This window comes from Miniopterus natalensis, chromosome 1 (assembly GCF_054644295.1).
Source record: "Miniopterus natalensis isolate mMinNat1 chromosome 1, mMinNat1.hap1, whole genome shotgun sequence".
NCBI classification, from domain to species: Eukaryota; Metazoa; Chordata; class Mammalia; order Chiroptera; family Miniopteridae; genus Miniopterus; species Miniopterus natalensis.
This window is the reverse complement of record NC_142081.1, coordinates 116,297,906-116,325,029: the sequence shown is the minus strand read 5'-3', so window position 1 is coordinate 116,325,029 and position 27,124 is coordinate 116,297,906. Positions and strand designations below refer to the sequence as shown.

At 46.4% G+C, this 27,124-nt stretch overlaps 1 protein-coding gene across 6 annotated transcripts in view; it reads right to left on the bottom strand.

Annotated features, from left to right (window-relative positions):
- The window catches only part of FRMD4A (FERM domain containing 4A), a 441,288-nt gene that overhangs the window by 12,421 nt on the left and 401,743 nt on the right, over positions 1 to 27,124 (bottom strand). For 4 of the 6 annotated variants that reach the window (XM_016210040.2, XM_016210038.2, XM_016210036.2 and 1 more), the window contains exons 15-22: positions 20,215 to 20,348; positions 16,371 to 16,493; positions 13,646 to 13,874; positions 12,348 to 12,404; positions 9,675 to 9,912; positions 8,703 to 8,870; positions 6,098 to 6,966; positions 3,799 to 3,895 (exon numbers count right to left, since the gene is read on the bottom strand). In XM_016210040.2, coding sequence (XP_016065526.2) covers positions 3,799 to 3,895; positions 6,098 to 6,966; positions 8,703 to 8,870; positions 9,675 to 9,912; positions 12,348 to 12,404; positions 13,646 to 13,874; positions 16,371 to 16,493; positions 20,215 to 20,348 — 1,915 coding nt within the window. Of the gene's footprint in view, positions 1 to 1,508; positions 1,581 to 3,798; positions 3,896 to 6,097; positions 6,967 to 8,702; positions 8,871 to 9,674; positions 9,913 to 12,347; positions 12,405 to 13,645; positions 13,875 to 16,370; positions 16,494 to 20,214; positions 20,349 to 27,124 lie in introns of all 6 variants that reach the window. The other 2 variants (XM_016210039.2, XM_016210037.2) reach the window with 2 other exon arrangements.

Sequence of the window (27,124 nt, the reverse complement as noted above, 5' to 3'; positions counted from 1 at the left end):
CAGCTCTGTTCTTTTTTTTAAATTTTATTTTTCCATCACCATTTATCCCCCCCGAACCCTCTTCCACCCCCCACCCCCATCACCACACTGTTGTCCCTGTCCATGAGTTCTTTCTCTCTTTTTTTCTTTTTCTGGCTCAATCTCTTCACACCTCCCCCACCCCCACCCCACCCGAGCTGGCTGCCTGCTGTCTATCTATGAGTATGTCTCTGCTTGTTAGTTCAGTTTGTTCATTAAATTCCGCACAGCAGCTTTCTATCTGTTAGACTGAATGCTGTCTGATTCATGAAACAGTAAATAAAGCCAGTAAGTCTTCAAATTTACTCAAATTTTGTTTACCACCATCTTCCTCTCAAAGGCTAAGCCCCTGTTTTCCTAAATCCCTCACCTGCCAACTCAGGGGACCCGCAGTAAAAACTGTTTCGTGTCTCTCTCCTCTAATGTGCTCAGGATCTTGCCCTGCCCTACTCTTTAGGCTGAAGTCCAGCTCTTTCTCTACAGCATAACAAGACTTTTTGCTGTTCCCTAAATACCCTGCTTATTTCTGCACCTGTGTTTTTGCCCTTGGGATAGCCTCTGGACCTCCACCTAGAGTCTCAGAGCACTTTATACATAAGTCCTGCAAGTTTCTTACTTCCCCTGTATAGAAAATCCTGATAGGTTTTCAAATTGTTGATTTGAACTTGAACTTTTAGAACTCTGGTCTCTAGCATGGTTCCAAGAATACAGTGATGGTTCAATTTTTTTGATTGAATAAATTTATTCACTTTATCCACTCCTGAATAGCATCCTTATCTTTTTAGTTAACCCTTGAAATGCTACTTAATTTCAATGTCTCATCTCCCAGTTAGATTCTGCTGGTCCCTGAGGACAGGACCCAGACCAGGTGCTACTGTTCTATGCCCACTGTAGCAGGGCACTTGATTCGCCCAGGGATCTTGTTAAAATGCATATACAAATGAGTAGGCCCAGGAGTTTAGTTTTCTAACTAGCTCCCACATGATGGTAATAGTCTTCTACGGACCACATTTTGGAAAGCAGGACCCTATAGCATTTGGTAGAGTACACACGGTCACTCAAGAATGCTGGGAAGATATTATGGGAGATTTTCCAGTGCTTCTGGGTCAACTCAATCTGCCCTTGGTGCTTTGAAACAGAAATTACATGATGCTGTTCTTTCCATAGGCATGGGTTACTAAACCAGTAAAAGTGTCTACAAGTATCTGCATGTACATAGAACCTGGGAAGGTCTGAAACACACTCAGGGGTCTTTTCTGGGAAGTAGCGTAAGAATATCTAACATCTGATATAAAAACATACATATAAACATATAGTTCCACATGTACCTAGAAATCAGACATAAAAACAACGGCGTCCACACCATGCAGATGTTTCCTTCTGGGGATTATGATATGGGCAAGGGCAACACATATGCAACACATCTGAGATCACGCACTCAAAAGCAGTGGGGGGGGGGGCTGTAAGAACAAAACATTCCCTTACGATACCTCTACTCATCAGTACTTTGGTGAGTTGGAGACTCAGACCCGTCCATAATGGGCGAGTGTTCTGTTGCTTCTCTGAACAAAGGAAAGCAGAAGGAGGAAGAGAAGAGAGGTCATGTTAAAGAGAGGAACTGACACAGACATGATTTGTAGCTCATTGATACATTGGAAAGACCGGTTGACTACACACCCAAGTGTTAGTGACAAATAAGTCACGCAGAACTTTCAACCCCCACGAGCGAGTGAAAAGACCTCTCTGGTTTTGTTCGGAAGGCAAGCTTTGGCAGTTCTTACCCATTTCTCATTTTCTTGTCACATCACAGAAAATTTGTTAATGATAATTCAACTCAATCTGATAAAAGAGCTTACTTCAAAAACCAAAATATCTTTTTGTTTCAAATTTGTCTTGGGTCCAACACTAGCTGTGTGTGGTGAAACACAGGCAGGTTGCAAGACCAGCTCACTGTGTATGCATGTGAGGGGTGCTTGTAAATTTCAGAGCCTGCTGTCAGTTAAATATACACATTTGGATCAGGTGAGACTGGACATGATCCAGAAAATTAGGAGGATCCAGAGAAAGAGTGTGGAATCTGAAGTTCCTTGTTTGGGTGAGATGGTTTACCACTGGAGGTACCATAGATAAAGAAGATCTGTCATTCTTTTATTAATTAATCTTGGTGAGACTCCTGGGTGCTGGCCTAGCAGCTGCCAGACCACACAAGCTAGAGCTGGGGTGTGGATGTGCATAAGGGAGTGTTTTCATGATCTGTAATAAGGACAGAGGGGAAGTTGCTGCTCAACGACAGACCAAGAAGTGGGAGTGGACACAAGAACACTGATTGTCAAATTAGAGCAGGCATCAGAACCCCGCTGGAGGGTTTGTTAAAACACAGAGTGCCGTACCCCAGCCCCAGACTTTCTGACTCAGTAGGCCATGGATGGGCCCAAGAACCTGCACTTCTAACAAGATCCCAGGTGATGGTCATGCTGCTGGTCTGGGGACTGCACTTTAAGAACTACTGGCCTAGTGGAAAGAGGCAGGGCCTTGGGCTCACAGAGCACAGTACTGAAATTCCAGCTCTAGCCAGCCAAGTGACTTTGGGCAGACACTTATTTTTCTTAGCCTCATCTATAAAATGAAAAGATCTGATACTTCCCATGTGAAGTTGCAGTGAGGATTATATGAGCTCATATACGTTAGAAGAAGCTTCCAACCTCTGAGTATTCAGCAAACACTTAATAAACGTTAGCTCCCTATCTTCTGTGAAATGCTAAGGATCAATAAAACCTGGTTTAAAATCACTACAGATAAATCTGAAGAGACAAAAAATGTCGGACAAGCATGAGAGTCAGAAATGTGGTCAGTGGAGCCAATTCTGGTCCTGTTGTTTTCTGATGATTCACCTCACAGACAGCTGTCAGATTTTTCCAGATACCCCCACTGATGCTCCAGCGAATGAGAAACTGAATAGAGCTGGATAAAGGAACCCTTTACTTTTTTAAGCAACAGGCATTGATAGTATGTAACATCCACTTAGAGGTAATATCTTAGGAGCAACAGAAGAGGCAGGAACTGTGAGCAAGGCAAGCTACATGTACCCACCAGACTCTGCAGATGAGAACTTCCTAAATGTCCCCGAGATTATGATGTCTGTCTAAACTGAAAGCTATAAAAGGAGATAAATATTGGTTTATTTGGCTGTTGGCCACTTCTTAAAGGTCTCGAGGTACCTGATCCCCTTTGTGTGTTGATTAAGCAGTTGGCCAGGACAGAGATGGGATCTGAACCTCCTGCTTTTTTTCTTAAGATTCGTCCTGATACCAAAACAGTGGGTACCCTGAGGAGCAGGTAAAATGTGGGGCCAGAGCTACCACGGGGTCCTTACACTGGTCTTTCTCCCCTCCTTTTGTGCCTGGCATTTTGAAGTTGTCCTGTTATAACCGGAACCCAAGTCACATGCTATCTGGAATTCTGACCAAAGCAGCACAGCTGGACTTGGGCACCCACGTCCCCCATGTTCCTGGGGCCACCGCCAACTTTACAACAGAGTAGAGAGAATTCCCCATCTAAAGGGACAGCAATGGAAAGGAGAGGGGTAGGAGGAACAGCAGTTCACGAGGCTTCTTTGGAAAGGAAGTAGGTTCCCAGTAATGAAGAACACTCGTCATTTTTTTCCTGATAAATCCTTTTACTAGAATTTCACACTCATTACACTCTTCCTAACTGACAAGGAAGGCTGAGGTTCACTCTGGAACCCAGAAGAAGAGAATGACAGGTCTGACAGGAACTCACCCAGTCTGCCAGGTTAGGATGTGGTGGGGACTGCTTGGTGGCGTTGCTCCAATTTCACTGGACGGCGTTGAGCTTCTCTGGCTTTGAGGTAAGGCAGCTATGCAGGTGGTGCAGAAAAGACACGTCAGACACCAGTCAAGTGAAGGAGCTTCTTTCCAGAAATGCTGGATATGACCCCGTAGTAGGGTAACAGTGGGCACATATCCACTCCATACATTCCACCAGTTACACTTTTCTCCCCAAACCATGCAGCAGCTCCTCTTCAGTCAATCTGGCCTGGGATCCTAGGTCCCCATTTTGCCACTGGGAAGTGGCCACAGGAATGGTGACAGACTCCACAGTAGCAAAGAACCTGATGCCTCACAGTCCTTTGAGGGAGTCCTGGGCAGGGCTGGTGCCGGAGGGTGTTTCTCTGGACATCAGGGAGCTACACCTCAGGGCATTTGTAGATGTGGCCCCAGTGTCAAAACTGTGCCTTCCTCTTGAACAGAAAACCTTCAGGGAGGTTCTCAGAGCTGCTTCCTGCCATTTCAGGCTTACAACCCACCCCTCTGGACACTGCAAAGGGAGAGGAGCTTTTAATAGCCCATCCAAATCTGACTACTAGGAGTTTATTGACATGGGCGGAATTTTTCTAGTTGGGAAAATTTAGTAAGAAGTAAATTCTCCTTAAATGCATCCTTTGCTTTCTTGGGAATAGAATCTTTTACATCAGGAAACTTCAGATATAGTTCTCAAAATTTTTAGTCTAAAACATGTCCCAAAAGATTTGACCTAATCTCTTTAAATAAAGCACATCTTCTAGAGAAGTGCCGAGATTTAGGTGGAACATAAACACTCCCGGCCCTCTGTGGGAGTGCTGCTGATTCCAGTAGGGTTACAGAGGCTCAAGGTCCTTAACTGGTATGCATACCATATCCATTCACTCACTCTCACAGTGCTCCAGGGAAGTCAGTGGCAGACTCCACTGGGCTTATTTTCACAGATGGAGGAATCTGGAGATGGTTCTGGGATTCTGAAGTCCACGGTTCTCTCATGATTGCCTGAATCATTTCATTATCATCTCTGGAACTTGTCATTTGACCGAGGCACCATAATAAATGAGCCAATAGGGATATGAGGACAGAACACAGGAATCCTGTGGCCTGGCACACCTGGGCAGCTGGCCGGTACTTTTCTTTGCCCTGCTCTCTCCAGGCCCCCAGAATCTCCTTCAGCTCCCCAAAGATGACCTCTTATTTTCTGTCTTTAGAATCACGCCTTTCCCCCAACCTTTGCCCTCTTTTTAGGTACAAGTCAAATCCTGACTTGCAGTTCCATCCATTTGCTACTGATTCTCATTTCATTCTACTTTTAAAATTATTTTTATTACATGTCAAAATCCTCCCCTATTTCTTTTCCTGCAGTCAGTATAAGGCAGAGTCTCAACCCTGCCCAAGTCCCCCTCTCCCTATGAGTGCTATGAGTGTGGAAATGAGTTAGTCCATGCTGGTGCCCAGAGCCCGCCAGCACCTGGCGACTGAACAAGTGTTATCACCAGGATTCTCTCAGAGAGGGAGTGGGAAGGGAGGGTAACTCCCTAGGGGAAAACATGGTCTCATCCTTTGTTACGTAATTTCCAATGCTCTGAGTGCAAGAATAAGGTAACCCTCGATTTGATTATGAAAATCTGAAAGCACTTTACAAAAAATGACTGGTTATACCATAACACCACTGAAATGGGATTGCGAGGAGTAGCTATCCATGTGGTCACAGTGAATTCAAGTGCTGCACTCTCTGGGCTCCATCCACCTGCCCCACTGGGGGACACCTCAGCCCAATTTCAGGGCTTCAACAAGCCAAGGCCCTAAACAAGTCTTCCTCTGCAAGGTGCCACCCACGTCTCTACCTTACCAGTGTCTCTCTCTTCACCAGGGTAAATCCTGAGACACCACTTCACCTAACTTCTTTGACTTATATCCTTACTAGGAAAAGTGGCTGGAGGGATGGTTTGACTCCCGAAGAAGCTGAAATAGGAGTGAGTTGGCCCAGCACACTGGGGAGGGTCTGATGCCATGTCCCACCCCCTCCGAGGTCTGTCACTCTCGGCAAACACCAGGGTCAGTATGGGACCAGGTGAAGTGGAGGGGACTGAAACACCTCAAGCCTCATACATCTGACAGCTAGGTTTTTAGAATTAGCCATCTTTCATTCCTCACCACAGGCTTTGAGAAATTCTGGAAGCCCTTGAAATGAGTCAACCGTTTACAACTAGCACGTGCCAGGTTCAGGGCCAACCCCGCTCTGTCCCCACTCTCACCTGACGTGGCCTTGCACATCTGGGGCATCCTGGTGACTCTGCTGTGGGCCAGGAAGGTGCTCTGGGAGGAGGTGCTGTACTGGGAGCCACTGTCAGAGGAGGTGGAGCTGGTGTGCGACAGGCGGCTGTGCTCCTTGTGCGAGGCGGTGGAGCGCTGGTACCACTGGCGCAACTCATCGGACACTGCTGTGCGCCCCGCGCCCTTGTCATGGGCGCCCTCGCGGCCCAGCGACGGCGTCCCCAGGATCTGCGAGCGTGACGGCGTCAGGCGGCCCGCGTCGCCCTCCTCGCTGGCCCGCCAGCTCTCCCGGAACAGGCCCCCCGCTGTGTAGGAGTTGGAGGTCTTGAACTGCGCCTTGACGCTGTAGTGGCCCTCCTGGTCGCTCTCCAGGCTGCGCACCACCACGGGCGTGGCGCCGCCCTCGATGTACAGCGGGTACTCCTTGATGCGGTACTGCGAGCTGGGCTGGCTCTGGCTGTGCAGGTAGACGCCGGGGGCGCTCCCGCCGCCACCCCTGGCCGCCAAGTTGGGCATGCTGCCCGAGTTCGCCGAGCCCAGCAGGCCGGCCGCCCGCGGTCTCTGCCGCTGCCGCGCGCGCGCCTTGGACGGCGAGTCCTCGGCCAGCGTGGAGTAGTTGGCGTTCATCTGCGCCGGGTAGTAGTGCTCCGAGCTTGAGTGGCTGGTGCAGGATGAACAGTCGTCCATGGGGTCTGAGCCATTGCTGCTACGAGTCCGTGGGGTGTAGAAGTCCGGGCTCCCCGTGTCATTCTCTGAGCCCAGGAGCTTGCCCTGGGACTCCAGGCTGGAACTGCGGTGCCGAAAGTGCAGGGCGAGGCTGTGCAGGCGCGTGGGGCTGAGGTCCACCGACCTGCAGGGAGACGACGGCTGGTGGGTCTGTGGGCCCAGGGGAGGGGGTGGGGGCTCTGCAAGGATGGGGCACAGGAAAGAGCCTCCAGTGGCTGGGAAACAGACAAAGCTGTGTTGCCCTGGGAATCCTGGGGCTTCCCACTGTAACCAGGTGAAGAGGAGGCAGGAGCGCAAGGCTGATCCCTGGAGTCACGCCTGCCCTCTGCTGTGATTTTGATTCCCAGTGGGAGGTAAGACTGAAGACAGTGTCTACATAAGGGATCCCTCTGAAAAACGTGTGTCAATAGCCACGGCTTTTTTTTTTTTTTTTTTTTTAAGGTGAAATGCCCATTTTTGTAGGTCAAAAAACAGGCCCCTCGGGGACATTTCATTTGGCTCAACCTAATACTATTATGAAACCCACATAAACAGATTTCCATTTCCATGAAGACTCTAATAGGGAAGGTTGGTGGGACATGGAAAACGACTGATGCAAAAACTTACCATGCTGCCGCTTTGTTTATAACCCATTCTGCTTATCTGAGTCCACACTACCAATATCCATCAATATTGCAGACAATGCTAGGGCCACATGTGAAATTCAGGGTGGCCTTGTTGGCCACATACATGAAGACAGGAGTTCAGTTCTGACTATCACCCAGGGGAGAATGCCAAGTCCCCACCACGTGGCCCCCTGGTCCCACCCCACTCCATCACCGCTCCAGCCATACTGGCCTTCTGGGAATACACCAAATTCAGGCCTGCATCCGGGCCTTGACCTTTGTTCCCTAAGATATCCTCAGAGTTTACTCCCCATCTATTCACGTCTCTGCTCAAAGTTCACCTTATGAGAGAGGGCTTCCCCAGTGCTTCTATTTAAAAGATGATCTCTCTCCTCACTCTCCAGCCCTTTGCTTTGTTCATTTTTCCTCTTAGTGCTATCACCACTTGACAGATATTTCTTTATTATGACTTCCAACTAAAATGTAAGTCTGATGAGAACAGGGGTGTAGTCTGCTTTTTTCACTGCTCTATCCCCTAGAATAATACCTGCTACATAGAGGCACTTTATAAGTGTGTTGCATGAGTGAATAAAGGCATGAATAAATGAATGAGGAAATCTTGCCTGGAGCATTCCATCTTATATTAAATGGCTTACTATTTTTGGAAGATCACGCCATCTGTCCTTTGAGGTATGATCCCTATGGTCTCCGTTTTTGATAAAATGGAATTGTGGCTTTGCTTTTGCGTCTTTTTAGAAAATGAAGGCCTGATTCACTAGAGCCTCACTTTTGCCCATTCCTTTTGTACTTTAATGAATTTATACCTTGAGGCATTAAAAAGTCCAGGATAAATTAGGCCCCAATAGAAAGCTACCGGAGGACTATCAAGTAAAGATCACCCACCAGTGCAAGGCTGTTGTAGTTCCAGCATGCTTCCCTGCTAATCTGGCTGGCCTTTCCCACCTGCATTTTGCTTAGGCTCCTTCCATGCTCACTGTCTGCAGGGGATTCTCCAGCTGCCTCCCGGTTCCACTGAGCATGGACAGTGGGATATAATGGGTCTCTTTGCAAGTGTGGGCTGATTGCTGTCAGTTCAGTTTTAAATTCTGATTCATTTTAAGGAGAAACTACCTCCCTACTGCAGGTCTGACTCTAGTTCACCCATTATCTGGGCCATTTGGGGCCAGAGATGCCAATTTTGCAAAGGAAGGTCTGGTCCAGGGAGGAAGTGGCCTGAGTGGCCGGGTGGACTCACCTCGTGGAATGAACGTAGTGGGGACTCCGTACACGCAGGTCAGGTGTGGACGGCATGCTGGACTGTGAGTTCCAGTGAGGGAGGCTGCGGATGGGGCTGTTCTGGAGGGAGCTGCTTCCCCCTCCTGCTTCGGCACAGCTCCCTGTGCTGGGGAAACGCTTGTGGTTGCTGCAAACCAGAGTAGGCCGTGCTGGTCACCAGACAGTGCCACACCTGCTCCCAGGGAGCTGACTAGCCTCCAGATACCAACTGTGGTGTGGGTAAGCTTCCTCAGGACTCCCACCTTCACTCCCTCAGATCTCTACTTTGGTCTGAGCCTTTTCCCCAGAAGTCTTTGTCCCTGGCCCCCTGGGCCATCTGGGATGAAGACCCTTGTCAGCCTTTGCTGGAATAGGGAACATTACTGTTCTGTGAAGCCACTGTCCTGAACTGCAGTTTCTGTTTTCCAAGAGACAAATATTTACCTGTCTGGGCACCCACTTGGAGCTTAAATGGTGTAATTAAAGGAAATGAGAAAACGAGAGAAGCTGACCAAAAATGCCTTCCAAAAACCCTCTCTCAAAGATCAGCTGAGTAATGAGCTGATAATTCACAGCTAAGATTACAGCTGTTTGGCTCCAGAATTCTGTTGGCTCATGGCTTAGGGTTCTGAACCACCTTGGGATTTCTAAGAGAAGGCTCTCACTTGCCATTTCGGAATTGTGCTGCCCAAGACTTCCTAATTAATTCCTATGGAATTTAACAACCTTAAAGCCATCCGCCAACACGCTGGCTGTGAGCCAAAACCCCCACTTTCCCTTTGAATGACAAATCTGCACCTGCACAGTCAGTATCCCTATTGAAAGGCAACCCCTGGAAGGAGGAGATAGGTTGATTTGGGTTTTGTAATTTGTGGATGCTATTTGGGACAGCCCACTGATACTTTCAATAGCTATTGACCATGACTCATTTAGCCTTCCCCACCCAGCTCACCTGGAATGACTGTGGGAGGAACGTTTCTTGACCTTCTCATACGGCTCATCTAACGAGGATTCACTCCACATTTTGGGCTTTATGGGTGACTTGTCATAGTCGTTGCGGTGATAGTGCATCTGCCTGAGTCCCTCCAGGGACTGGGGAGGAGGGGGTCTGTTATGCGATGGTGGCCGAGGAGGGAGTCCCTTGTGAGGAGACTGTAAGGGGGACAGTGTGCTGGTGACCTGAGAGTCTTCTGCGCAAAGACGGAGAGAGAGAAACTGAGCAAGGGTCATCCATCCTTCCTACTGACCCCAGATAGGCCCCCACCCACCTCTACCCCAACATCAACACCTGGGCTCTAGGTCGGCACCCACTCTTGAAGGTGCCCATGATGCTTTCCTAGTTGCCAAGACAAGTCAATCCAGAACAAACCAAACCTAAACTTTGAGCAGCGTTAAATGGGAAGAGAGGTTCAATTCTAATTAGGTACAAATGGAGTAAACCTGAATTTCATTAAATACCATGGACTAATGGTTGCTTCATACCAAAGAGCAAAATGCCGTCATTCTTTTGTTTTCTTTCAATATACAAGAAATCTCTAATTTGCTTTGGGGGAGTTTCAGCTCCATTAGGGTTTTGTCTAGTCTGTTAACTGCTATATCCTCAGTGTCTACAATGATTATTGACACATAGTAGGTGCTCAATAAATGATTTGTTAGAAAAAATTGAATAAAAGCATATCTGTTCAGAGTAATGATCTACTGGTGGCTCTAGGTACTGACTCTGCTTTTTCCAGAACTATCTATGTACATTGTTTTTAACAGGTTCCCATATAATACTTTCACTTTGGAATTGCCTTAGGTTCTTTGGGAAGGAGATGGGCTTCAGCTATTACAGATGAATAGAAGACTATGCCCTGCCTTCAGGGGAGTAATGCTTTAACACATCAACGTGCTATAGCACTTTCGAAGAAAGTGAATTCAGTCACTCAAGGAAGGAGCTGTGGTCGGAGGAAGGGATTTCAGCAGTGGCCTGGCAGAGGAGGAGGAAAGGGAGAGGCCAGGGCCAGGTGCAGCTGGCACAGCAGCTGAGGAGGAAGATCAGAGGGTGCGAGGGAGGAGCTCTGGTCAAGTGCAAGTACAAGAGACCTTCTGTGGGCACTGAAATAAGCCAGGCGCCCCTACTGACAGGGGCCTTTCATTCCAGATTCAGGTGTCAGGATTAGGTATGAAAGCCACAGGAAAACTAAGCATGGATGTGTTAGGATGAAAGTTCTAATTAAGAACTAGTCATCTGGCAGGGTTCACACATGGGCAGGACCCAGAGAGGGGCTAGGGAGGGGTTAAGGAAGATAGCCAGTGTTAAGAACCCCAGGGAGGGCAGCACTAGGCAGAGAGAGACAGGAAAAATTCAGTGTTGCTTGTGATGGCAGACGTAGGAGTTTGAGGGGAACAATACCCAAACCTCAAACCCCAATAACTATTCATGGGATCCTAAATCCACTTCCAACGAGTGTTCTTTTCCATGCCTACTTCTCAATCCCCAAGACCTGGGCATGTGCTATGCTTCCACTGCTCCTGCACCTCTCAAATCAGTAAAGGAAAGAGCCCCTAGATGGAGCGAGCCTGTAATGCGACTGGGGGCCCCAGTGAGGAAGTAACACCCGTAGGTAGGTCTGAGAGTCTGGAACATGCAGAAGAAACTAACCATAAATGATGCATCAGAATTAGCCAATGACAATATATAACGTCCCCAACTCCTCAGTTACAAAGGACTCTCATGAAATTGTTGTCATTTCCTCCCCTAGAGAGACTGGAGCCCACCGAGGCCAAAACTAGGGCTGGATCTCTGATAGTCAAAACGCAGCTCCCTGCTGCCCTGCAGCCCCATTTCCTCCACACCCATGTAAAGAAGTGACAGTAAGAATATTACGATGTGATTGCTAATAGTAGGGTCAAGACAACTGGGTAAATAACCCACCAGCCTTTCCCCATATTAACAGCAATTATTATTATTCTTGCAATTATCCTCATTACTCTGACTTGGGTAGACCTTTTATGTTTTCCATCTAACTAGCCACTTATCACTGCCCACCTGAGTTTTCCCTGTGGGGCAAAAAATTAACTGCTACTTAATATATTTCCATTTCATTAATGTCCTGGCCTCACACGTTTGGGGTTAAATCCACAGGAACAGGCTCGGAGATGGTTCTGTGTTGGAATTCTTTCCTCTTCTACGTGAGGTGGTGGCTGGGGTCCGGGCAGGGGATCGCTTCTGTTTTTCCTGCTACCTCTAGGTTCTCTTAGCAGGTTTCAATCTTTGGTTTGTGATCCAAACCAACGTCTGCCTCTTTCCTCCAGAAATTATGAATACTCCAAAGGAAACTACGTGTGGTGCACAGGTGTTTAGCTAAAAATGTGGTTCAGCAACTAATAAGGTAAACTACAACTCACTGAATATCCCCTTAAATCTTACCTCTCAGGCACAGGAAACACTAAAATTCCAATAGACATGGTTTAGGTGACGCCCATCAACTCCCAACCTACTTGGTGACTATCGGGAAGTGAGAGAACTGCAGGGAAGCCAGCTACCATCTTGGTCGGGCTCTTGCCTTTACACTGGCCTGTTCCCAACTACACATAGCTCATCCCAGTTTAATCTGAGTCCCCCAGCCCCCCAGCAACCTACCATCCTCCAGAACAAGGGCATCTGAAAGGGAACTGTCTTCACTGCCAATATTTCCATCTGAGAAGACAAAAAGCAAAAGTCTTAGAGTTTACCACATCCTTTAGAGTTTAGACAAAGCCCTAACTGCTGTAAAAATCATGTTCAGCACCACCTCATATCCTTCTCTCTCTAATCAGAAAGAACCCATAAAATACAATCAAGTGCTGCTGGGCATCTCTATGACAGTCCCTGTTGTAGGCCATTAGCTCACCCCCTACCCCTGACACTGCGAAGTGCCAGTCTGCGCTCTCATTTGACGGGGCGCCACAATGCTGAGTAGCTTTATATCCAACACAAAGGCTGCCTGGCCTGGTTAGGCCACGGCATTGTCTCAGCCCAACCCCAGGGCATGTTCTGACTGAACCAAAGGAAGTGAACTGCTATTTATTGTACAAATGTGAAACTAGGGTAAGGAAGTTGGCTTTGCTCACCAAGCAACAAGTGGTTTCTCAATAAACTTCTTAAGCCATTAGTAGAGGGGGGAAAAAAGCTGCTAAATACAGCTTCTATCTCTATAAGGCTTACTTATAGACCCCAATTAACCATGAGAACATGCCAAAGAGGGAGATAGTAAGGTAATCCTCCCCCTTTAACAGCTGGGGAAACTGAGGTGCATCTAGGGAGCTGGTTTGTCCGGGATTGCTCTGCTTCCTGGCAACATTAGTTAGAGGTCCCAGGTCTTCAGATACCAAGGTTCAGTGTTTTTCTCTTGAAATAAAAAAGCGTGCTAAGGAACTAGGAAGACTCTTAATTACTCCTCTAATTCAAATGGGCTCATGTGATGAAAACACTATTTGAAAGAGGCAGCAAAACAGAGTATATTCTTGAGGGGTTAAAAAAAACTGCTGCGCCCTGGCTGGGTGGTTCAGTTAGTTGGAGCGACATCACATGCACCAAAGGCTTGCAGGTTTGATTCCCAGTCAGGGTACATACCTAGGCTGCGGGTTCGATCCCTAGTCGGGGCATGTGTGGAAGACAACCATCAATGTTTCTCTCCCCCTTCCTCTCTCTAAACATATCCTTGGGTGAAGATTAAAAAAAAAGGCTGCAGGCTTGGATGGGTCCAGTCACCAATGAATACAGATAATGATATGAAAACAAACTCTGTCAGCTTTCCTAACAGAATAGCCCTCACTGGGTGGTTAAGGAGCTGGCTTAGGTCCTGCTGGGAGCTGGGCTCTGGCCCATTCTCAGGACTGGCACCCATTCCCCGGGGGCAGCGGAGGCAGCCCACCATGGGGAGCAGGCTCAGCACTGACCATCGATGATGAGTGAGGCCCTCTGGGTGGGTTTCTTTCCAGACTTGATGCGGTTCTCGTTGATTGCATTCTCAATCTCCTGCAGCTTCTTCAGTGCATTCAGATAGGAGGTTTTCCTTTGTTTTTTCAGTTTTTTGCTGACGTTGGGGTCACTGGCGAGGCGGCGGGCAGCCTCGGTAATCTGGGATTGAATGGCAAACTCTCGTTCCAGGCGTTCCAGCTCGGCTTCCTGTGGGAGGGAGAGCCAGGGCGCTTACACTTAGGGGATGCTGGGCAGGGCTCTCCTTGTGCACCTCTGCCTTTTCTGCCCAACCCCCCACCGCCCAAGGGGAGCCAGCCATCCTTACTCCTGGGGGCCACAGGCACTAGGAACCCAGCAGTCCCACTGCCTAACCCCTACCCTTCTGAAACTGCAGCGGTCCTGTTCCCCAAATCTCTGGCAGCCCATGCCCTGGGCACGCGCACTTTTGAGACCCTTGGCCCCTGTTCCGCTCTTGAGACAAGAGTGGTCTGCAAGGGATCCATCCCTGAGAAGCTGAGTCCCCATGCTGAGGGCCTTGGGGTCTCCTGGCTTCATTTCCATGGTCTCCAGCATGGTTCCAGAAGACTAAGCCTTCGTGGGAATTCAGATCCATTTGGTTGGTATCTCCTTTCCATTTGGGGCACAGGAGGCAGACTATTTTCAGAGCAGCTTTCTGTCTCGCTTTTCTGTGGGCCCGCTAACAGGGAGCTCTGATGTGACTCCCCTTCCCGTACACCCCTCTATCTCTCATATGTTGAGCACTTCATGTTGGGTTGTCCCCACTCCTTTGGGAGCCTATTCTGTGAGCTCCAGTGTCCGTCTCACACTGGCTACTCATTACAGTTCTGCTCAGGCTGTGAGGTGTGGATGGCTGGTGGCGGTGGGACCAGGGTCCTCTGCTCCTGGGATAGTGTCAGGGCATTCTCCTTCCTCTCCTATTTCTTACTCTGGCCACAAGAAGCAGATGGATGAATTTTCCTTCAAACAGAGTTTTGGTCCCGGGGGGAAAGGAAGCTGTGTCCGAAAATGCCCTGTGGACCCAGCAGAAGAAACCCCGGGGCAGCACACATGAGGCCAGGAGGCCACACCTGCATCTTGCCCTGGGTGACCCACAGCCATGCCAAAGTCTGACAGGAACTCCTCTAGCTACCTAGGAGCACAACAACTAGGTTTCCCAGAATCAACAGGTCTTCCCAGTTAGAAGCTGAATAAAACATTCTGGCCTCTGGGCACCACACACCAGGCTGGGTGCGGTCTGCATCCAGCACAAAACTCTGAGCTTGATTTCATTTTGAGGGATTTAAGGCTGAAGGGATCAAAGACCAGGGGTGAGAAAGAAAGGTGAAGATTAAATAGAACTATTTAGGCAATAATTAACTTTCAGATCCTTCCAAATCCTGCTGCATTTGCTCCCTGGGAGGGAGAAAAATATTGGGATAGACTCCCGCCTGGGGCCTGGAAACACGTCAGCAGGGACAAAGAGTGAGCTGTGAGTGTGACTCCACCAGGCAGCTGTGCTGATAGCCCGGTTCACAATGCCCCAAAGTTTTGTGGACTCCCAGGATAAATTCTCACTGCTTAAACTAAAACCAGCAAATGCTGGCAGTCCCATCTGCACAGATGGCTGCCTGCTGTGTGAACGGGGCAGCCAAGTACGTTTCCTCTGAGTGATTTCGGACCAAGACATGCAGGCACAGGTGAGGAAAATGGGGATGCACATGGAATTCTCCGGGTACTAAACACACCTTTTGCTGACAAGTGGAAAGGAGCAGCTGGTGAGAAGGTGTGGTGGGAGGGGACTTGGGAAGGACAATGGGGCTGGGGCTGGGGCAACACTCACTAAGGTGGGGTCTCCTCATAAAAGTTGAGTGCCTGCTGTGTGCCCAGCACAGGGGAGAGGAAGTTCCCCAGGTAATTCTGATGACAGCAGATTTGAGAAATACTTGACCAGATGGTCTTCTAAATCCCACCCGCCCTCACCCTAGTTCCTACCCGATATAATCCTGCCCCTTCCACAGGGCTGCACCTGTCCTGTGACATCCCCTCTCCACTTCAAGCTACCCATGTTTATTGATCATCAAGCAGGTGTGAAGACCCAAGTTAAATTTCCTCCATACACCAGTTCACTTAACCCTAGAGATGGCCCATAGAAGTAAGGAATACACACTTCATTGTACAGAACAGGAAACTGCCAGGTTGAGACTGAGATTTGAGTAAAGCTTCTGGTGCAGCCACCAGCCCCCCCCCCCCCCCCCCCGGGACCTCCTAGCACAGATCTCAGGAGACTGATCCACCCCTTCCACTGGCTCCAGGACACTCATGTTCCTGTGACTTCACCTTCATGCTAACCCACAGTGGGCTCTCAGTAACAAAGGGCTGGGAGGCCATTAAAAAGACTCCCAATGGGTGTTACTACAATGTTCTCCCTTAACAGCTTGTGACAGGCCTATTGTGTCAGGTAAACAACTTCCACTGAAATCAAAATGCTTACGAATGTTCAACAACCTAATCCTACCAAGGGAGCCACATACTGACCAAGTCGAGAATGTAACAAGGGGCAAAGGAAAGATACTGAGGAGGAGACGGGAAAGGGCATTTGGCACTGTGCAGAACGCTGCAACTGTTACAGAAAACCTGGGAGCCCTAACGAATAGAGAAATGAGGATAATGTGAGAGAATCCAACACCAGAAAGAAGGCCCCACCTCTCCCTTGGGCAGGATTTTCTGTTCATCCAGCTTGAAGGCTGTCCCGATTCTTCTCCGAACAATGGGTGGTTCCTCCCCTGGATCCAGGGGATATTCGACGGGCAGTTTACCTGTCAGCTCCTGCAAATGTGCAATAGCATGAGAAGACGACGGAAATCAGAGGGGGCTTGTGCTTGTTTCTAGGACACACACACACACACACTTCAATGCACAGTTTCAAAATAGTACCTTTAAGCAAAATGTCTAAATAGGAGTTAAAAAGAGTCTCTGAAATGCAATTTCATTCCTTTAAAAATGGGCGAGAGCAGTCCTTTTTTATAGAACAGATGCACTTTAAAAAAGTTTTCTGGCCTGGCCGAGCGTGGCTCAGTGGTTGAGCGTCGACCTAGGATCCAGGCCATCGGGGTTCAATTCCCGGTCAGGGCACATGCCCGGGTTGCGGGCTCGATCCCCAGACAGGGGTGTGTAGGAGGCAGCTGATCAATGACTCATCATTGATGTTTCAATCTCTCTCTCCCCCTCTCCTTTCCTCTATCTGAAATAAAGAAAGATATATTAAAAAAAAAAAAAAAAAGGTTTTCTGAAAGTAACTGTCACATAAACAAAGTTGCTTTAGCTTTCATCATAAAACTTGCCTTTCATTCATTCGTTAGTTTCCCAAGTGTTTCCTGCATACCCACTGTGTGCTAGGTGGGACGGCACAGCCAGTAACGAGCAGAGCCAGCACAGAATCTCAGGTCTTTCTAGCTCCTGTGCTTTCCCCACTGCATCAAATACTCCTTCACTAATATCTGAGATTAAAATGTCTTTCACATGAGTTTTCTTAGGAAGAATGGTATCTATATGGCAAATCCCAGAAAAATGCGTATGACAAATTAGAAATTAAATACGATAATTATTCCACTTAGGCCAACACTCAGGAAACAGGCTGAGCTTAAAAGACATCAAATGTATAAATCACAGTTTCAGTACTAACAAAATAAAACCATAATATTGACAAGTCTATTAAGACAGATCTGTTGTATATCTATTTTGGGCTCTGAAAATCAAATTGCTGTGAGTATAATGACAGTGAACTTGGTTGACACACCACCATAGTGACAATGATCCTGCAAACACTGAGGTCAGTGGAATGAGTCTGGATTAGAACTGGGCTCCAAATGAGAAGCTATGTGTGGACTAAATAAACATCAAATCTGAGTCAGCAGCTAATCCATGTGATGGGGCCAAGGTATCAGTTGTAAGGTGTCACTTCCAGGGATGAGAAAAATCTAGGAGAGCCACTATGAGCTGCCAACGGCACAGCCCTGATTTATAGTCCCAAATCAATACCTGTGCCGCACAGACTCAAGGAAGAGCTCACAGTTCATCATCCACAGGAAAGCTGCTGTGTCAGGTGGCCCAGTGCGAGTGTCCAACAGGCGGGAAGCATGGCCCTTCAGATTCCAGGTGCTGACCCGCCTTCTAAGAGGAGGAGTGGTCTGGCCTCTCCTCCCCACCATTGTGTGTGTGTGTGTATGCTCACAGTGGGGTGACTGTATACATACACACATGCACACTGAGGTATGTGCAATGGCGTGTGCATCTGGTGTGCATCAGCACCCCACTCCCCGCTCTGCTGGGCACGTCCCCTCAGTGTTCAGCGCCTGGGAGAGAACCCTTGCCTTTTTGTCCTTCACTGTAAGCATTTTGGAGAACAGTGGCCAACTGTCTGAGTATGGAATGCTCTGCAATATTTCTCTCTGTTTCTTTCCCTTTTTAATGTGGTTCAAATGTAGCCAAAGTCCTATGTACTTATTTTGCAACATTTTTATCTGCCTCCCTCAAAGTTATTCTACAAATAACATCTACACTGAGGATTTTACATTGTTAGGACTTTCTTTTTTCACCTGAAACTTATAAAAATAAGGGAAAATTGTTAACATGGCAAGTCTAAAGTATCTGTGGTTTTAAAACAAAATACATTTTAAAAACATGAAGCTACTGATTTTCCACCATCCATTTGACGGTATTTGAGTCAAGGCCTTGATTCTCCACATTTAATCTGATTTCACATGTAACCAGAGCCACATGAGGAAGGAGGAATTTCACACACTGTTGTGGGGGCTTGGCTTGGTTTCTCTTATATTCTCATGTTGGTATTTCTGCCAAATACTTCCGCTCCACCCCTTTCTGGCTGCCCGCTAGCTCCCCAGGGGACAAACACTGCTTCTCGACATGACATTCGGAGCTGAGGGGCGTGCTGTGTGGTACAGAACAGAGGCAGCCAGAGGCTCTGCTGTCCCTGACTGCAGAGGAGTCTGGGGACCATAATGGGAGCCGGTACGGAAATAATCGGCCAGTGAGGTTGTCCCTTCCGCTCAAGCTCTATTTTCTGCTGTCAGCATTGCAAGAAGTGAAAGCTTTGTTTTCCTTATTTTGCTTTTAGTTTTAAGAGACACAGCAAGACCTTGCTTAACACATGCTAACCTTGCCCTGACACGTTTCTCCAATGTTCTGATGCTGACTCCCTGCTGGGTTTAGGGACATTGCCTCTATTAAAAACAAAACAGGTCTTTACAAATTATTAGATGCAGACACCCAGAGCCATATTTTTAAAATCCTTCCAGCATATTCTTTATACAAATGCCCATGGCTGCTGCAAACCAGAGGAGGCCATGCTGGTCATCACCAGAGAGAGCCACACCTTTCCCAGGGAGCTGACTAGTATTGGGGCCTTAAGAAAATGCTTGCTCAGGACTCCTACCCTCCCTCCCTCAGGGCACTTGCTTTCCCAAGATTTGCAATAGGTTTGTGTTAATGTGGGTCTGGTTTGAGCTGGCTCCAGCTTAAATCAATCCAGAGCCTCATTAAGCCAAGTGGAAATGTAATGTGATCTCACTCTAAACCCCCTTGTTCATTTGGACTGGAGTAAGATACTATTACTGGGTGGGAGAGAAGACAGTTTGGGAACTTCTTTATACTTCCAATTCTCAACTGTTCAGCAACACAGCTCTGTGTAACGTTATATAAACTACAATGTCTCTCTGGAGGGCTCCTGCCCTATCCTGTCCAGGTGCAAGCACATGCACACACATGTCCATGCACACACACAGGCACGGTAATGTATGTCGCATTAAAAATTCAATTCTTCAAATGGGTTAGCAGAGGACTGCAGAACAAACGGAAGAAGGTGGAAGTAGACACTCAAATAAATACAACAGTGGCCTGTCACAGTCTCTGAGTCCTAGTGAAACCCGAGACCAGTGCAGACAGGAGCTTGAGGAATGTTACTTTGCATAAAAACTTAAAAAATATCACTAGGCTAAGATTTCATTTCTTTTAAGTGTCACATCAGATGACGAATTTTAAAGGGAATTATGTGAACTCCTGGTTTCCTTACTGATTCCCAGTGATGCTTCTCAGCATGATTTCCAAAGATACAGTATCTGAAACAGCCTCAAGGGAAACAAAAGCCACAACAGTCAACTCAGACACCAAATCCTAGAAGATGGTGGCACAGCACTACATTCAAGGAGGTAATATCATATGAGAAAATGCTTTATAAACTAAGGGGCATTGTGCAAACATTATTATTTACAGTTGCTACCATGACTGGAATCAGTCCTTGTCATTTGACCTCTAGTGAGGACCCACTTTACCTGGTGTCCTGGTGTCTCATTAACGTCAACTACTCAGTTTCTGATGGGGTACATGTTAGGGGTGGGATATTTCCAACATTTGTGTCAGGAGAGGTCTTGTTTTCCTCTTATGATCTCTTTATGATCCATTCCCCTTTATAAATATGTAAGGACAGGCACAGACAATGCAGATTTCCCAGGAAGAAACAGTAACTGCTTACAGCTTCTCGGAGGCAGAGTTTCTTGAGCTCCTCCAGCCGCTGGCGTAGCGTTTCCTCCAGAGCCTCCTGCCGGGACTTCAAGGCAGCCAGCATGTCTTTCTTGGCAGACTGAGAGCTATCTGATTCCTGAGAACCTGTCAATAAACAGTAGGGTTACTAGGCCAGCTCAGTGGGGGGACACACATCTGGACCACTAAGAAATTTAACTGGAGCCCACACTGTGGATCTGGGATTTACCCCAGGAATCAAGGAAGTGAGAAATAAAACAGGTGTTGCAAGGTTCCAAGTGTGAGGAGAGAATTCTCAGCACTTAGTGGAATTCACAGCTGGTCAGAAGAATGGGCAGGAAAATTTACACGTCTGAAAAAGAAGTTTCACTTTCTTGATTATCTTAAGATAGGTTAGATACCCATTTTAATGTCACTAGCAAATTTTAACATACTTTGTACAATGAAGGGGAAAGTAAAAGTCAAGCCAGTAGTTTTACTATGTAGTTTTAATTTTATTTTTTTCAATTTAAAAATGCTGATTTTTTGCCCTGGCTGGCATGGCTAAGTGGTTAAAGCATTGACCTATGCACCAAAGGGTCATTGATTCCCGGTCAAGGACACGAACCTGGATTATGTAGGGTCCCCGCCCTGGTTGGGGCTCCTGGGGGAGGCAACCAATCGATGTGTCTCTCTCACATTGATGTTTCTCTCTCTCTTTCCCTCTCTCTCTTTCTCCCCCTCCCCCATTTCCACTCTCTCTAAAACATTAATGGAAAAAATATCCTCAGGTGAGGATTAACAAAATAAAACAAAAAAAGTGTTGATTTTTTTTTTTTTTTTGCTTAGTACAAAGAAAATGCATATTTAACATTATTTTGAAAATGCAGACATGTATCAAAATAGTCCAGAAGTGAAGCACTGGACAGAGATCACCACTGTCATACATTTTCTTTTTACCTTTTTATGTCAGCCATACATTTAAAAAATAAAATTAGATTTTATTGTATTTTTTAACTTAATACTGTATCATGAGCAAAGTCCCTCTTAATAAAAGTTACACATAATTTTACAATGTGGCAGAACTGGCTGAATGATGATGCAAATAGCAGGCTGCTAGATATGAAACCTCTGGGGAAGGCAAACTGTGAACCGAGCTAAAGGGAAATAAGCTGAAATGCCAACTGGAGAGATTTAGGTTAGAAGAAAGCATCACTTCTTGGCTTCAGTGTTTGGATTCTGAAATTTCCAGCAGAGAAGCTATTATACCTTTTCACTTTGATGGACTAGGCAAGGTGCACTGGCTCCCTGGAAAAGGAAAAGCTGGTTATTACTCTGCTTTTCATGCCCATGGTGAGCAGAAGTGTTAGAAACAGACAGGTGATACTGGGTGTGCATTCAAAGGCCTCACATGATGCCATCTGCAACAGAATCAAACAACACTGAATACCTAGGGAGAAATCTAATGAAAGATGTACAGTATCTCTACAGTGAAAATTATAATACTCTGCTGGAAGAAATTAAAGACCTAAAATAATAGAGATGTAGCATTGCCATGGATTAGAAACTTAACAGCATAAAGATGTCAGTACTCCAGGAATTAAACAACAGAATCATTGCAATACCAATAAAAATTCGAGCAGGAGTTTTGGGAAGAGGGGATAGCAATTGTATCTCCATATGAAACATTTTTGGACAATTCAGTAAATAGATGACATATGAGAAGAATCTAATTGGAATTCCCAGTCAATTGGTCAGTTTCTTCCAATGGTAAAGAAGACATCTCAGAGAGCTTCTGATCAAAATGAAGTAGGTAAATACTGTGTTCACCTCCTCCCACAGCCCCATCATAATTAGAACTAAATTAAGAACAACCATCATTAAGAACCACCTGAAGACTAGCTGAACAGAAAAGTCCTCTAACTAAAAATATACAGAAGAAGGCACAAAGAGACTGATAAAAGGGGCGGAAACACAGAACAGGCAGGTCCCACACCTATATGTGGTGATTAAGAATCAAGAGAGACATCTCGGCTGCAGAGGCCCACTCTGAGGAATGAAGGGTTCCAGCCCCACATCAGGCTCACCGGCCCCAGGCACCAGTTCCGGGAAGGGGAGTTCCCCACAACATCTGTCTGCAAAAAGCAGCAGGGATTGCACCCAGATGAGGTGGAGGGCTGATGTAGACCCAGCTGTTCTCCTAAAGAGGGGGAGCTCAGACTCACTTGCTCATAAACTCACTCACTCTGGGCTCCAGTGCAGAAGTAGTAGCTCAAAAAGTACCCCAACATATAGGGAGGAAATAAATGGACTAGCGTCAGGGCAAGAACTGGAGGAGCAGGTATTGGAGCTGCGCTCTCCAGGGACAGAAGTGCTGACAGGCACCACAGCTCCTTTGTTGAGACCTCTCCCAACCCAACCAAGAGGCACAGGTAGGTGCCAAATCTGAGCTCTCCAGTGACCTGGCTAACACTGTTTGCCCCACCTGGGCGATTCCCTGCACCCGACCCTGCCCAAGCCTCTTCTAGCAGGTTTTCCATAGGAACAGCCTACTTTGGCTCATACTGCAAACTTTCCTAAAATCTGTCAAAGGTTCACAAACCCCAAACAAGGAGAGACTGGCCTCAGAGTGTCCTGTACCTCTTTCTAAGCAGCCTCAATCCTGGCATAAGCAGTGGCCAGGGCTGGCCTGCAATGTAGCTTCAACTAAGTGGTGGCTGGCCTCAGCTCACACTGTGGTGACCACCAAAGGGTCCCAATCCAAATAACAGTGTCAGCGGGCCTTGGTTCCCAGCATAGGTTCTTCCAGGTGCCTCCAAGCCCAGCACAAGAAGCAACCAACTGCAAGTAACATTTTAGCTCCCACCAGGTGGCCCTAAACTGGGCACAAATGGTGGCTTACTTTGGCCTGCACCAGAGCCCCTCCCAAGAGACTCCAGAGTAATACACCTGGTGGCTGACTTCAGAACACAGGCAAGCACCACTCAACCAGTTCCACAAACACACCCGAAGTGTGGATTTGGCTGGCACTAAAGCCCCTCTAAAGCAACTCCCACTCTGCGGAGTCAGCTACTGCACAACAGCTTGTCCACTTTAGTCACAGCTGGTCCTCACAACCAGTCCACCTGAAGGTCAACACTACTGACTGATGTGCCAACAGAAATCTACAACAGGAGCACACACACAAGGGACACTCCTGGAGCACCTGGCTCAAGTGCACAGGGAAACTGCGCCACCGGGCCTCACAGGACACCTACTGCATAAAGCCACTCTGCCAACACTGAGAGATGAGAGATGTAGCAGATCTACCTAATACACAGAAATAAACTCACGAAGTCAGGAAAAATGAGGAGACAAAGAAACATGTCCCAATGAAAGAATAGGACAGAATTTTAGAAAAAGAACTAAACAAAATAGAGATAAGCAATCTACCTGACACAGGGTTCACAACCCTGGTTAGAAAGAGGCTCAAAGAACTTAGGGGAAGAACAGATGAATTCAGTGAGAACTTCAACTAAGAGACAGAAAACATTAAAAATTAAGAATACATTAGAATCAACAACAGATCAGATGAAGCAGAGAATCAGATCAGTGATTTGGAAGACAAAGTAAGAGAAAACACCCAATCAGAACAGCAAAAGGGAACAATGACATTCAAAAAACGAGGATAGGGAGCTCTGGGACAACCTCAAGTATACCAACATTCTCATCATAGGGGTAACAGAAGAAGAAGAGAGAAGACAAGGAATTGAAAACCTATTTGAAGAAATAATGACTGAAAACTTCCCTAACCTGGTGAAGGGAATAGACATACAAGTCTCAGAAGTGCAGAAAGCGCCAAACAAGATAAACCCAAAGAGGTCCACGCCAACATTCATCATACTTAAAAATGCCAAAGATTAAAGACAAAGAGAATCTTAATAGCAGCAAAAGAAAAGCAATATAGTTAATACAAGGGAATTCCCATAAGACTTTTAGCTGATTTCTTAACAGAAACTCCGCAGGCCAGAAAGGATTGGCACAAAATATTCAAAGTGATGAAACTAAGACTTACAATGAAGATTACTAATTGAGGAAGAGATAGTGTTTCCCAGACAAGAAAAGCTAAAGGAGTTTGTCATCACTAAACCAGTATTACAAGAAATGTTAAAGGGTTTCTTTAAGTAGAAAAGATAAAAAACATGAATAAGAATATATAAAAAAGAAAAAAATTCTCACTGACAAAGGCAAACAGTAAATGCAGTGGATCAATCAACTATAAAGCTAGTACAAAGGTTAAAAGGCAAAAGTAGGAAGATGATGTGTAAGTACAACAATAAGTTAAGGAATGCGCTCAAACACATGCACAAAAGAAGTAAAAAACATAACGACAAAAGCAAAAATGAGGGAGTGAGTAAAAATGGTAGAGAATTTAGAATGTGTTCAAACATAAGGCTGCTATAAGCATAGCTTGGTATACATGAAGCACATGGTAACCACAAACCAAAAATCTACAAGAGATATATGAGAAATAGAGAGAAAGAAATCCAAACACAACACTACAGAAAGTCATCAACATACAAGAGAAGAGAGCAAGATAATAAGAAAGGAACAGAGAAGAATTACAAAATCAATCAGAAAACAATTAATAAAATGGCAATAACTACATACCTATCAAGAATTACTTTAAATGTATATGGATTAAATGCTTCACTGAAAAAACACAGGGTGGCTGAATGGATAAAAAAACAAGACCTGTACATATGCTGCCTACAAGAAACCTACTTCATATTGAAAAACACACAGAAATTAAAAGTAAGGGATAGAAAAAGATATTTCATGCAAATGGAAATGAAAAAAGCTGGAGTAGCAATACTTACATCAGACAAAACAGACTTTAAAACAAGAGCTGTAACAAGAGACAAAGAAGGACATTTCGTAATAACAAAGGGATTCTTCCAACAAGAAGATATAACTCTTGTAAACACCTATACATCCAACATAGGAGCACCTGAATATATAAAGCCAATATTGACAAACATAAAGGGAGAGATCAACAGTAATACAGTCATAATATGGGCAGACTCTGGGAGAGACTGAGTTGTACGCCAGGGACCATTTTCCCCTCACAAAACTACAACATTCCTTTGACATAAATGCATAGATCGTCCAGACAGAAAATCAAAAGGAAACAGTGGCCTTAAATGGCACATTGGACAATTTGTATTTTTAGGACATTTAAGCCCAAAGCAGCAGAACATACATTTTTTTTTCAAAAGCACATGGAACATTTTCCAGGATAGGCCCCATGTTAGGCCACAAAACAAGTCTCAATAAATTTAAGAAGATTGAAATCACATCAAGCAGTTAAAAAGATGGTGGAAGAGTAGGTAGAAGTTACACTCACCTCCTCCCAGGTCAAAACTGGAATTACAACTAAATTATAGAATAATCAACCTGAATAGCCAACTGAAGACTAGCTGAACAGAAGTTTAATTTTTTTTATTTTAGAGAGAAGAAGGGAGGGAGGAGGAGAGAGAAAGAGGGAGAGACAGACAGACATCTATTTGTTGTTCCACTTATTGATGCATTCACTGGTTGTTTCTTATATGTGCCCTGGCCGGGGGGATCAAACCCATAATCTTGGCATATCAGGGCGGCGCTCTAACCAACTGAGCTATCTGGCCAGGGTCTGAACAGGACCGAGGCAGACTGAGGGGGAGACTGAGTTGTGTGGCTCTAAGGAGGGGACCATTTTTCCATCACAGGCCCCACTAGAGATTCTGTTCCTGTGGAGAGCACTCCCTTCTCTGGGCCAGATCTTAATCAGTTGGTTCTGATAAACTCTACTGGCTTTATCCTGACAACTCCTTGAAACCCTGCCCCACCACAACAGTCAGTGGGCACCCAGTGGGTGGCAGCTGCTTTTGGTGTACCCTGAGACTTTTGCTAAGTGGCCTTGGCCTACTACTGGCACCGATTTGAATCTGTATCAATCTGGTGAACAGCACTTGTGCCTACTTTGTGTCTCACTGAGAACCCACTCATGCATCTCACCTATTACCAGAGGCTCTTTCAGTAAATGTGCCTAACAGGCAGTTCAGCAGGTGGGGGTGGATCTTGCAGTGACTTGGGCTTTCTGCTGACCTGTCCCTGGGCTCTCAGATGGTGGCAGCTGGTCTTGATGTGAAGCTTGTCCCTTTCTACATACACCCAGTTCCAGTAGAGGCAACAATAAAACTGTGGATCACTTTGTAACTCCAAACGAATAGCCCAGGGCCTGCAACAGGCAGTGCCTGACACTGACCTGCACTGGAGTCCCTCCCAAGAGGCTCCAGAACCAATAAACACAGTGGTGGGATTCAGACTACATCAGAGCACAACCCAATTAGCTCCACAAGTAGCACACCCAAAGGAAGATCTCAGAAGTCACCAGGCCCTGCTGGGGCAAATCCCACTTTATTGCATCAGCCACCACACAACATCTTGTACACCGTGGTCAGGATCGATGCTTACAGTCAGCCAACCTGAGGGTCAACTCCACCCATGGATGGGCCAACAGCAGTCAAGACTCAACTACAACAGGAGGGCTTACATAACCCACAAACAGATGTTCCTGGAGCATCGAGCTTAGGCGATCAGAGTGACTGTGTCACTGACCTTCACAAGATACCTACTAGATAAGGCCACCTACCAAGACTGGAAGGCATAGCAGATCTACTTAATATACAGAAACAATTACTGAAAACAGCCAAAGTAGGGAGGAAACAGACACACAAGTCCAAGAAGCACAGAGTCCCAAACAAGATGAACCCAAAGAGGCCCACATCAAGAAACATAATTAAAGTGGCAAAGATTAAAAACAGAGAGAATATTAAAAGTAGCAAGAGAAAGACAGTTAGTTACTTATATGGGAGCTCCCAGGAGATTGTCAGCTGATTTCT